General features: G+C 37.7%; 1 protein-coding gene and 1 long non-coding RNA gene across 3 annotated transcripts in view; one reads left to right on the top strand and one right to left on the bottom strand.

Moving 5' to 3' along the window:
- LOC147163100 (uncharacterized) overlaps positions 1 to 10,566 on the bottom strand; it is a 38,218-nt gene extending 27,652 nt beyond the window's left edge. The window contains exons 1-3 of one of the 2 annotated variants that reach the window (XR_015097126.1): positions 10,395 to 10,566; positions 7,519 to 7,658; positions 4,283 to 4,306 (exon numbers count right to left, since the gene is read on the bottom strand). This is a non-coding gene — a long non-coding RNA (uncharacterized LOC147163100). Of the gene's footprint in view, positions 1 to 4,282; positions 4,307 to 7,518; positions 7,659 to 10,394 lie in introns of those variants that run through there. The other variant, XR_015097125.1, reaches the window with a different exon arrangement.
- Positions 10,492 to 12,223, top strand: part of kiz (kizuna centrosomal protein) — a 38,963-nt gene continuing 37,231 nt past the window's right edge. Inside the window, exons 1-2 of the mRNA XM_086095269.1 lie at positions 10,492 to 10,650; positions 11,388 to 11,550. Of these exons, the coding sequence (XP_085951395.1) occupies positions 10,502 to 10,650; positions 11,388 to 11,550 (312 nt within the window). The 5' untranslated portion in view covers positions 10,492 to 10,501. The remainder of the gene's footprint in view (positions 10,651 to 11,387; positions 11,551 to 12,223) is intronic.

The following is a 12,223-nucleotide window of genomic DNA, read 5'->3' as shown; positions in this document are numbered from 1 at the left end:
TACAACACTGTGATGGCTTAATACAGAGGAGAAAGCCTGGGCCTGAGCTGATCCTTGCCTCTACTGTTTCCATTTTCATTTCAAATTGAAGGATAATTTGACCTGGAAGACTAAACCCACATAAGCGCAATGACATCCAGCAGACGTGTCAACCCAGTGTGACCCTTGGAAGAGACGGGAGAGGATGCCCCTCACGCAAACAAACAAAGCATCCCCTGATACCTTAATGTGGAAGTGATGTGCCCTATATGCCTTTCTTCGAGGATGGGGTCAAATGGGCCATCCAGGCCATTTGGGTGCGAGGAAAGGTGCTCAAATAATGAGGTGTTTATCCTTGGCTGCATGTACTCAACAAAAAATAAAAATAAGCGCTTGGCTGTACTTTTTTTCATTTCAAGAAGTGCTGTCACCGAGTGCTATAATTTTATAAGTCTGGTTTTCTTAAACACACATATTTTCTTTTTTTTATTACAGTATTGCCAATAGTTAAAGGTCTGACCTACGTTTAAAATTCAATTAAAATAAAACTGTATTCATTTTCAACAGTTTATTATCCTAATTTCATAGCCATTCTCTTGGCTGCCCATATTCCAGTAGTGTATTTGTAAGATTTTGTTTTTCTTTGTCCAAGATTTCCGTTTCCGTGTGCTGCTATGTCAATGTAATCTGTGCAGAGCCTTCACATTCAGTATTGCTAGCTCATGACACGTGCACAATGTTAGCAATATTATAATTTTTTTTTAACGGCTCAAATTTCCAATTCAGCACTCTTGGCCACCGAGCAGGCTTTGGCAAGTTGCACTCCTTTGATTGAGTGAGCTAAATAGTCTTGTGACGTGCGCACTTTATGACAGAGGAGGACGAATGTCGGACATTATTCAATATTCTTTTTTTAATAATTAAACTTTTCAAGAACATATTGCGATTATGAGGGTAGGTTGGTCAACACCTTTGCTAGCTGGCTTGTTTCCTTCCAGAAGAAGATCATTCAACATTTCGAGAGCAGCATATCTGAGTGCTAGAGCTAGTTTACAGAAAGCAGGTGAATTTCATCCATAAATAATCAGCATTTTCTGGTGAGTATGATGTATTCTATTTACAGTTGTTATACTTTTGTCATGTTATTAGATACATATTGATTGTGAACTACTCAAAATGACTACGTTCATATGCAGTCAATATTCGGGTTAAGGTCAGAATTCAAGTTTCTGAAACAATCGAGGTAACACGTTTACATGCGTGGCGGACAGAGTTACTCCCGTTTAAATGCTCATTTGTGCTCAAGTGGAATATCCCGTTCGGACCGTGACATGCGGACAACGTAATTAAGGTCATTCCGCTTTTAACTTACTATACAGTCAATAAAATACATTATATTTATGTCACTAACCACCCTAAATAAAGTAGTCGGTTTCCTCCTCGCTCCAGAAGTGTGGTTCTTTGCTGCAAGCATTATGTTTGTTAACATCGGCTTGAGTATTTCCGGTGGGTTACACACCAGAAGCACGGACTTCAGTACTTGTATTTACTGTATGTGTATTTGGGCACAAACTGTGGCGTTTTCAGACACAAAATATTGTGAAAACGCAGCGGAGAAATCCATGTTTTCAAGGGAGGCTCCTTTAGCAAGGACCAAGCTGCGCATACTAATCGTGACTACATAGACCAAGATTCCGTGCGAATCAAATAAGCGAAGAAGAAGTAAAGAAGACGAAAAAGAAAATAGAGAGCATGCGCAAAGCGAAAAACAATGCCCTGATCGATCGAGGTAATCTGAATGCGTTTATATGCACAATAATTCGGGTTTTGAAAGGGGTAACCCAGGGGTCTTATTTGGGTTTTTAAAACCCAAATAAGACCATATTCGAGTTATTGCGTCTGTTTACATGATATTTCAAAACCCGAACATTGCCAATTTTCAAGTTTTTATTCCCTGCATGTAAACGTAGTCAATGGCATTGCAGTGGAGTTGTTTGGAGAAAGATAAAGGGTTAATTAAGTTTCTTGCTTAACTATAATGGTGTTCATGCCATACATATTCATAAGTGAAATGCCTCTCTGTCTTTCTCTCTATTACCGCACATTGTGATATTCTGTTGTTGTCAATGAAGGCGCAAGTCCAAAATGCACTCTCTGCCATTGTGAAATGGAGAGCAGTTCAACCAGTGCAACCAGCAGAGACGCTGTTGATTCAGGACCAACTACAACTAGTTTAGTATGGACATGGACATTCAATTTTTTTCTTTGTTATAAAGCATTTATTCTGTTAAAACAATGTGTAAAAACAAATGTTCCTTTGCATTTTTGTAAATCTAAAATGTATCTACAAATATTTTGAAAATGCTCATAGTAGATGCCTACGTGAAGAAATACAATATTCAAGAAAATGTAACAAAAGCTGACCCGCTCAGATAACACTCAATAACCACAGTATCAGAAGATGTGCATACGGTAACAAGTACTGACTGTCGTTAGATGCAAGTCTTTGCTCGAAACCACACTGGAGTATTGTTCTCTCAGACAGCACTCCAGACTTCCTTGTTTATTCAAATACCAAACAAGTGCAGCATCCCAATGCATCCGATTTCTACAGTCATTCTTATCCATATACGGTAGGAAATATGTTATATAAAATTTCATAAATAATGTACTAAGTCTACAATTAAAGTGATAACCAGCCCTATTGTCTTTTTCTTAGCTAACAACCAAAAAAGCACTAATGAAACTAAATCAGCTTCAACCCATTCAACAGTGAGCTTTCTTTTCCATGAAATTATAAAGAGGATTTGTTGCAGCTTTTCATCCACTCGATAGCACTTAACTAATTGCTTTCCTCTCATAGCCCAAAATGTCATTAAACAAAGACACACGAATAAACTACAGTATAGGGACAACGGACACTCAATCACAAAAATAAAACACTATAGCATTTTCTAGCCCTTTTTAAACCTGACCAAGGCTGGTTTTGAACAGATACCACTAATAGCATTACTGTATCTGTTTTAATCATTTAAATATTTTTTTAGGGGTGAAAACATTAAGTCAGTTATGTGCCAACTACAAGTGCCTACTACAAGTGGAGTAATTCAAATATGAAGTAAAATCAGTTTTTCTAGAGAAAAAGTAAGTGAACATTGAATTAAAACATCAAACCTGAGGGTGTTCATGCTAGTGTTAATATAGAAAGCATGTTGATAAAAATAAATAAATAAATACAGTATGAACAGTCAGGCTCAAAGGGAACCCAAGCAATGGGATATGTTCAAACCACTTCAAAATAGCAGTGTTATCAAAAAATATTTATTTCACTGAAAACTGTCTATAATAGGTCATTTCTTCTTACACTAAATAAAAACTCAGCATTTGCAATAATGCCCCAAAAAGTCTCAATGTAGAAATTATGGTGAAGGCGCCGCAATGAAATGAGACATGAATAAACAACCACGCTGAAACCAGAGATTTGAGCCAACTATTTCATACACAAGGGGGCAGAAGAAAAGGGATGGTTTCAAAATGATAAATTAGCATTTGTGTAAGCTTGTTTATCAAAATATTAACTGCACAGATGTTTCTGCCTAGCTAGGGGCTGAACGCGGTCTCTGCCAGCCACGCGAACAAAGGTCTAGAGGATTCACAAGAGATGTGTACTGAATATCAATTTAATTTACTAGCTGTTAATTCGTATTCAAATTGTGACCTCTGTTAGGGCATATCGCTGTCCATACACATGCAACCTCTGTCATAAGAGAAAAAGCTAGGAAATTTGGAGTCCAAAACTAAAAATAAGCAGTATAATGTTGTTACAGTTGATCACTGTCAAAATAAACAATAAATTATTAAAATGCACGTGTGTGTATGGACACACTAAAAAAAACTATATTTAAATATAATAAAAAAAAAATCCACAACTTGATTTAGTTGTATTATTGAAAACAAAATTAGTTTGTTGCTTAGTGGATATTTTATTTGTTAAAAAAAAAAAAATCTAACACCCTGCAATGTGTTTTGAGTCTGGCCTCATGCAGTGCAAGGTATTGATTTGCCTGACAATACAGCACCTGTTCTAAATACTGTATGTAAATGAACATCTAATAAAATATAATTTTAGTCAGTGATAAAATGATTACTGCTGAACCTGAATTTTTTGTTTTTTTTTGTTTAAGCCATTATTAGTTTAGTCTTCATTTGGAATATCTACTTTTTCTTTGGCTTTAAGGGATAAGTTGGGGTGCAAATAAAAACAAAGACAAAGATGATAATGATGATTAGGTTTGAGCCTTACCAGTCATCTTGAGGGATTTTCTGCCTGAAAGAAAGAGAGATGAATATTACACCAAGCCTGTTCTTGCTAGCATAACATAGAGAGGAAAATATTGTAATGCAATTTAAGAAAAAAACATTTAATGGGTTTCAGAATAAAATGTTTCATTCAAGAATATAACATACATTTACTGTACACATACGCACTGTACCTGAATGCATATGTGTGTTTATGTGTATACTCTCATACTGAAAATTGTAGACACATTTCACCACACGCATAATCAAGCTCTTCCCATGGCCACTCAATCCCCAGACCCCAACCCCATTGAAAATCTGTGGAGGGGGCTAAAAAAGAGAGTGAAATGAGAGGGCCCACGATAGAGAAATTGTGCTAAAGAGGAATGGTCGAGTATCCCTCTTTCTGTATTCTCCCATCTTGTGAAGATTAGGTACTGATTTGTTGGCAAAAGAGGGTTGTACAAAAAATTAACATTAGTACTGTAGTACTAATAATTGTTGCACAGTATTTGATGTAAAATAATTATTTCTTCATGTGGGATTTTATTAATTTTTTGCAATTTAGTTCAATGTTGTTTTTTCTCTTTAAAAAAATTGTCCTATATTACTTAGAAAAAGAATAAATTTATTAGAAGCCAAGGAAAACATCTTAACAAGGGGTGCCAATAATTACGGAAGGTGCCGTATGTGATATGTCACAAAATACTTTACATACTTTTGTCTATTTCCTGTGTTCCAAAACTACACAATACACATGATTCCAAATTGACACATATTGTCAGACTTGTTGAAAGGTTGAAGGCATTGGCGTCATGTCGCTACTGCTTGGTTTGGTCACCATTAAATTTGCTGTTTGGTCCAAAGCAGCCTCCATCCATACAATGTGAAACACATGCAAAGCATAACCCACAGGCCAAGAGGTGAATCAATTCATATGATATGCTGAAAATTTCATTTGGGGGGAGCACTGCGATGCATTGATTGATATTTTTACCCATCCCTACATAAAAGAACAAACAGAAAACTACAGGTGATAGACCGCCATCCACCCAGAATGGAGAACAGTAAATACTGACCAAATGCCTAAAATGTAAGCACAACAAATTAACTGAATATATACCATCTTAGCATATGTTTTTTTTTTCTAAATCCTTTTTTTTTTAGTACAGTATGTCTGCAATGTTAATTGAGCGTACTGCAATGGGACTCGGCCCTGCTTTAGAGTATGGGATTTCAGGGTTTTGCATATCTGGATACCGTAGTTTACACATATCGTAGTTCAGGTCAGGATCACAAACGTGGTGATCACTAGTGATGGGATATTGTGATTTTTGTGGAATTGATCATCTGAACATGGCTAAGTTTAATAGTAATAAAGTGTCCATCCATCCATCCATTTTCTTAACCACTTGTCCTCACAAGGGTCGCGGGGTGCTGTAGCCTATCCCAGCTGGCTTCGGGCAGTAGGTGGGGTACACCCTGAACTGGATGCCAGCCAATCACAGGGCAGTAATAAAGTGTCGCATATTGCTATTTCATTTCCGAACATTTCCTAATTGTGAGAAAACATTAACATGATCAGTATCTTCTCATAATTTCATATTATTACTTTAAGTACTTTGAGAAAATTAGTTTGTTCAGAAGTATCAAACTGGTAGCCATTCACATTAATCAGTGCCAAAGAAGTAGCCCTCAGTAAGGTTGGTGACCCTTGTTGTATACCATACCTTATATCTTAGATCACTCTATCCTTGCTTTTTACACAGCAACACAGTATTCGGGAATCAGATGATTAGATTTTGATACATATCGGATTGTTTTTAACACATTGACCAGATAGTACCTCCTGGAGGTGTAATACTGGCGAACAAGATTTCATATCAAGAGCCTTTTTCTACAAAACAGCGACCTGAAAAACAGGCGGATAAATCACAGCTATGTAAAAGTGACTACAGGACGATTCTGAATGGGGCATCGTGGTTCTAAACTTCTTCTTTTTTTTTTTTTTTACATTTTAAATGAAACATATGTTAATGTTAATGAAATATAGGGCAAAACTTTTATCGGCTATCTTACAAGCTGACGGACATGCAGTAAATGCTGTCTGCAGTCATATGAACATCCAGCAAATGTAATAAACACCACTGAGGTCAGCTGGAATAGCAATGCGGCAAGTCCAATTTTCTTCATGGCCTCCAAAGGGTCGCTTTCCACCTTTCAACAGCACAGACAAAAAGCCCTGCAACAATATCAATTATACATGCAGGAGGCAAACAAGGGGGTTTATTTCACAACAAATAGCCCCTGAGAGAGACACTGAATCGGGCAGATTAGCATTAGAAAAGGACAACAAAACTCCCCAATTCAACAGCTAAAAAGCAATTTGATTGAACCGAAATTGGTGAATTTGCTTGATTAGGGTTTGTACTTGGAGGAGCTGTCAGATTCTGAATCCCAGGAATGAAATTAGAAAATGACACACAGCTGCGTTTAAAATGCAACATTGGGACGGCTGTCAATGGTGAACTTTGATAATGTAAGATGAGATGACGTGATGATTCTGCAACCATGCAAGCTAATAAGACATTTGTATCTGATAGAAAGGGAATCTTATCAAATGAATAGGTGTACTTTGATGGTTGGTATTTAGACTAGACAGTATACTGAATGAAAATGAGATGGAACTTCACAACAAAAATCATAGTAACTGCTTTGCTTGATATAGCATTACAATTTAGGACTTACAACAAGGAGAAAAACACTTTTCTCTTACACAATATTCACACATTATGCCCCGCTAATTGTGGGAAAAAAACAACTGTCTACTCGCCATTTTCTGTGATGTTGCAAAAAACTATTTTCCCTAAGCACGGTAGAGCACTGATTAGCATGTCCGCCTCACAGTTCTGAGGTGCAGGGTTTGATTCCGGCTTTGTCCTTCCTGTGTGGAGTTTGCATGTTCTCCCTGTGCCTGCGTGGGTTTACTCCAGCAACAAAATTGATAAAAAAATGCTGACAAACCTCCAATATGTGTTTTCCACGATAAATGTGAGCTGGCTCCTCCCACCAAAAAAACAAAAAACAAAAATGTTATAAATATTGGAAAAAAAGAAAAGAGAAAAATCTGTGTCACGTGAGTATGCAGGTATCAAATGTAGCGGAGGGTGGAGGAAACACGTTTATAATCCACCCACCTCCCTTTTTTTGATGGCCACGAGGTTCGCCAGTTGACCATACCTTCTTTAAATTCTCCGTAGTTGTGAATGTGAGTTTGAATGGCTGTTTGTCTATTTGTGCCCTGCGATTGGCTGGCGTCCAGTTCAGGGTGCTCCTCTTGCCCAAAGAGAGCTGGGATAGGCTCCAGCACGCCCGCGACCCTAGTGAGGATAAGCGGTTCAGTTAGTATCTCAATGTCTCAAAACACAGTTCTAAAAGATGAAATGCAAATGCATTGTACTTAAAAGTCAGGGTTTTTCCTATGTAGAAAATTCAAAGGCGGCCGCCACCACCACCTAATTTGCTCGCCGCCTCCAGCCTGAGCGACTGATATCGCTCAACACAGCCGCAGCGCTCCAGCTGTGTTGATTGAGCTCGGCAGCAACGTATTTTAACTGCAGTTGCAGCATTGTGCCATTAAGGAGGTGCTATATCAACAGCAATGCACAGAAAAGATCTGAAGTAACAACCGAAGGAGAAACAGTTTGTTTTTGTTTGTTTTTTAACTTTATTGTACCGAAGAAGAAATAGATTACGGAGCAACCGTTGCACACGTCCACTTCCTGGTTGCAAGGCAGAGGACCGGTGGCTCCATCCATTGACAAACACAGCATATACAACAACGCTGAACTATATTTACAATTGAATATGTATTAGTGGAGTTTGGCGCGATACTGTCATCCGTAACAACGACAACAAGACGTAGTCACGGGCTTTCATTAAGTACAGTAATGCTGCATTCGAGGATGGTCGGAAGTCTGACTTTTCCGTGTTCAAACCAGAAGTGAGTACGGGAACGCCCCCTTGAACTTGGAAATTCCACTTGCGAAGTCGGGAAAAAAAAGTACCCCAACTTCACCGACGGACTACAAGTAACGTCACTCTACAATGACGACCCCTTTGGAAACACAGACCGTGAATGGTAAAACACAATTTACTCAAGTATAAAACTTTCTTCATTCATAAATATTCGACATAACATGACGTAACACAACGTACTCGAATCAAGGACGCGTTTGTCATTGAATCAAGGACGCATCTGTCGAGGAAGGACGCATCAGTACTCCTGCACTCGCTCGTGACTTCTAACTATTTTGTTGACATTGGGATTTTTAACTACATTGTTGCAATATGCCTGGCGGAAAAAGACCTGACGAAATTGAGGAGATTACATTTTCTCTTGCAAAACTTTCAAAGAAATGGTCACCGAAATACTTAAAATGAAAAAGAGCATCGAGCCACTTCTGCAGTTAATTCAGCAGCTGAAGAAAGACACAAGAAAAAGGTCGACGTATTGTTACCTTGGAACAAAAAGTGGATGATTTGGAACAGAATCTTCGAATCAACTATGTGATAGTTACAGGTATTGAGATTAAACCGCGCCGCGGCCCTCTGGCGAAAGCTGTGGCCAGCACAAGTGCAGTTGATTCTGACAAAGCTTCAGCGAACGAGACTGTCGAACAGCAAGTGACAACTCAACTCAGAGATTTGGGATTAATTGTGGATCCAGCGCACATCCAGATGTGCTTTTCGCTTCCAACTGAGGGCACACGGCCATCGGCAGTTCTGATCAGGTTTGTTGACAGGAAGAAAAAGATGGCTCTTTTGAGATACAGCTACAAGGTTAAAAGGTAAACATGTCTATGTCAATGAAATTCTCACAAAACGAAATGCTGACATTGCCGGATCTTCAGCCAAACAAAAGAAGACTCATCTTCTCAGAAGAAAATACGGATCGTGAAATGAGTGGAAGAATTGGCGGAGTTTGAGAGACAATAACTGCTATCAGTAACTCATATTATTAAATTGTGGATTATGTCTTACCCAAATAAAATTATTGTAACATATTACTAAGTAACCCAAAACTGGAGCTGTCATGATTTGAATAATGTAAATATAGCATATAATTACTTGTTGACACTGCCCAGGTGTACTCTTGTTTACACACCTGCATTGATAACATGTATTGCTGTTCCTGTAAGAATGTAAACATTGTCTGGCTCTGTTTGTTTTCTGTTTGGACATTTGTTGTAACATGCCAGGATGTCTTGATAAGGTTGTATTGTAAAATTCTCGGAGTGACACTTACCCATTTTTCGAAGCAACAGGCAGGCAAATATAAAGGTTAATTGAATTAAAATAGGCAAAACATCTCTCTAATCTTCCAATTCGCTGAAATTATTGACGCAAATGTCCTACTCTTTGTACAAAATATTAAAAGTGTAGACTGGTTGGCCAGGCTAACTCAACATGAGATCAAACCACCAAAGCTCCATGCTAGCTAACGTGCCATGGCATGTAGCTTGCATGCCATATGGGACAGTTTTTACATTACAATGTACAATATTTAGATTGCCTAAGAACTAAATTGTATACATGTGTGGTTTTGCTTCTTTCATTTTTAATAATGTAATAATGTATATTGTATAAGACAGTGCCTCATGGCTGTCAGTAAAGACATTCCTCTAATGTTAGCCCAATTATGTCCCATTTTTGTTCATATCACACTTTTGCATCTGCATTTATATATACATTTAATCACATTTTGAAATTTAAAAAAAACATACATAATGCTTTTCAATTAGCATAGAGCTTGTATTCACCAATTAAGAATTGTCCATACTGTATTAAAACTGTCAAAATCTAAATTATTAAAAAATTTATATATTTCTTAACTAATCTTTCCTGTGTAGGAATTCACTAGATACGACTATTGAAAACAAATCCTCAAGAAATTGCAGTGTCCCTCAGAATGCTATTTACTTTTCTCCCTCAAGGGTGAACTGTCTAATGTGCAGTCACAAATTGACAATATACGTAAATGTGAACTAAAGTACATTGCAGATAAGTAAATGTGTTTATTGGTACAGCGATTAAAATAACTGTTGGTTTCTTACCTAAACTGACTGGGTAGTCACATTGTTAAATCTCGCGCCTGCCGTCCTCCAGCTCGCCTCACGTGATCGCCATGTTTATGGCGAAGGGCTTCTGGGAAGTGGTGCTCATGGCAACCATTGTAAATATTCACGTCTCTCCTCTTGTTCGTCGCCGCTCTGCCTCAGCGGCAAAGGAGAGGAAAATGGCCATTATGGCTCGGGCGCAGGACAAATATTTAGAAAGGGTAACGTCCATTCAACACAACATCCAACAATGGTAAGAAGACTTTCGCGTTTTTATGACATCGCCTGTTTTACTCTTACAGGCTAGCTAATTAGCTAGCTAGCTAGTCGCTAAGATAGCACCAGGCATGCTCAAACTGGCGTGTAATACAATTTGTACATTTAGGGGTTCACAGAATTGTTATCTTGCCCAACCTTTGACATAGCAGTTGTGGCGAGGTGGTACAATAAGTTAAGTGTATATTTCGGAAAGTCTTCTGTCTAGTCAGTTCCTCTGACGGCTGATGCTTATGTGTGTTTGTTCTTGTACGTGCGCGTGCTTTTGCTTGCGCGCGCGCGTGCGTGCGTGTGCTTGTAGAGAGAAACAGGTTGCAGTTGCAAAAGGAGCTGTTTGTTTACGCCAGACCTAATAAACGAACGATGTAAGCTAAAATGTGTTTTGAAATATTTTGTCAATCTACCATTTTCATTTGCCGCGATATTTCTAATAAATTACATCTTATTTTAGAAATATATGTGTAAAATATGTATTCTATCCACATTACACTGTAGTGGATGTACTGTTAAATAAGCTGTTATAATAGTAAAGTGACTCTTATGGTTAAGACGCTAGGTGCCAACTAAAGATGGGTAGAACATAATATTTGAATTTAGAACGTGTGCTTAACCTTGTTTTTTTCCAAGCCTTGCTCCTATTTCTTTTTTTTCCTTTTATTTACAAGAATCCTTGATAATAATTTATTTGGAATAATAGCTCTCCTGTGCTTCTAGTTCTCAGACAAAAGGTTTCAAACTGCACAGTTATCTCAAGCAAATCTGTGTCAGGGAGGCACAAGCGAAAATGAGAAACCTTGAGCTTTTGAGAGATGTGGAGTGCCTTCAAATTAGCATGCAACAATACAATCCTAACCTTTTTGCTTTGCAACAACACAAGGTAATCACACACACACGCACAACATATTTTTGTCAATATGGACTAACAGATTTGCTCCTTTAGAGTTTGCATTTTTTTTTATGTGGTTCAACATTTGCTGTTTTTAAAGCTTTACGTTAAGGAATGTGTCTTTTGAAACTCGTACTTGATATATTACATTTGTAAGTACGTTTTAAAGATGCCATTTTTTTCTCCTGTCATATTGTCAACATAAAAACAATTTCGCACACAATAGCCTTTGTGTCATTTTAACAGGGAGTTGTAATATTTGCACCATTGTTTGCAACAGCAATGTGATAGTAAACACTCAAAACGTGCAATTTATCACAACAACCAAATGAACAAGGGGAAAACAATGAACCAGTCAGATTATCGCTTAAAACTCAACAACAGTGCTTGACAATTTAATATCAAATTAACAAAATTGGCTAATTATGACTCACAGAGTTAATTGGCCAATATACAGACTGTGAAGTGCTCCAGAGGTTTAGTCCTTCTCTCCCCTCAAGCAGTTGGTTTATTTCCTCTTGATGTTTTATAAGCACCACATTTGTTATTTGGTATGCACTTTGTTTTGTCTTAGCAGATTCCTTCATCAAATACAACTATTGTTGTTTTGTCTGAAAGTCTGTCTTAAATCTGACAATAGAAATGTTGTTTTGAAGTAGGTACT

This window comes from Leptonotus elevatus, chromosome 14 (genome assembly GCF_054856555.1).
Source record: "Leptonotus elevatus isolate MCC_2025b chromosome 14, RoL_Lele_1.0, whole genome shotgun sequence".
NCBI lineage: Eukaryota > Metazoa > Chordata > Actinopteri > Syngnathiformes > Syngnathidae > Leptonotus > Leptonotus elevatus.
The sequence above is the reverse complement of the archived record's forward strand: the minus strand, read 5'-3'. Positions and strand labels throughout refer to the sequence as shown.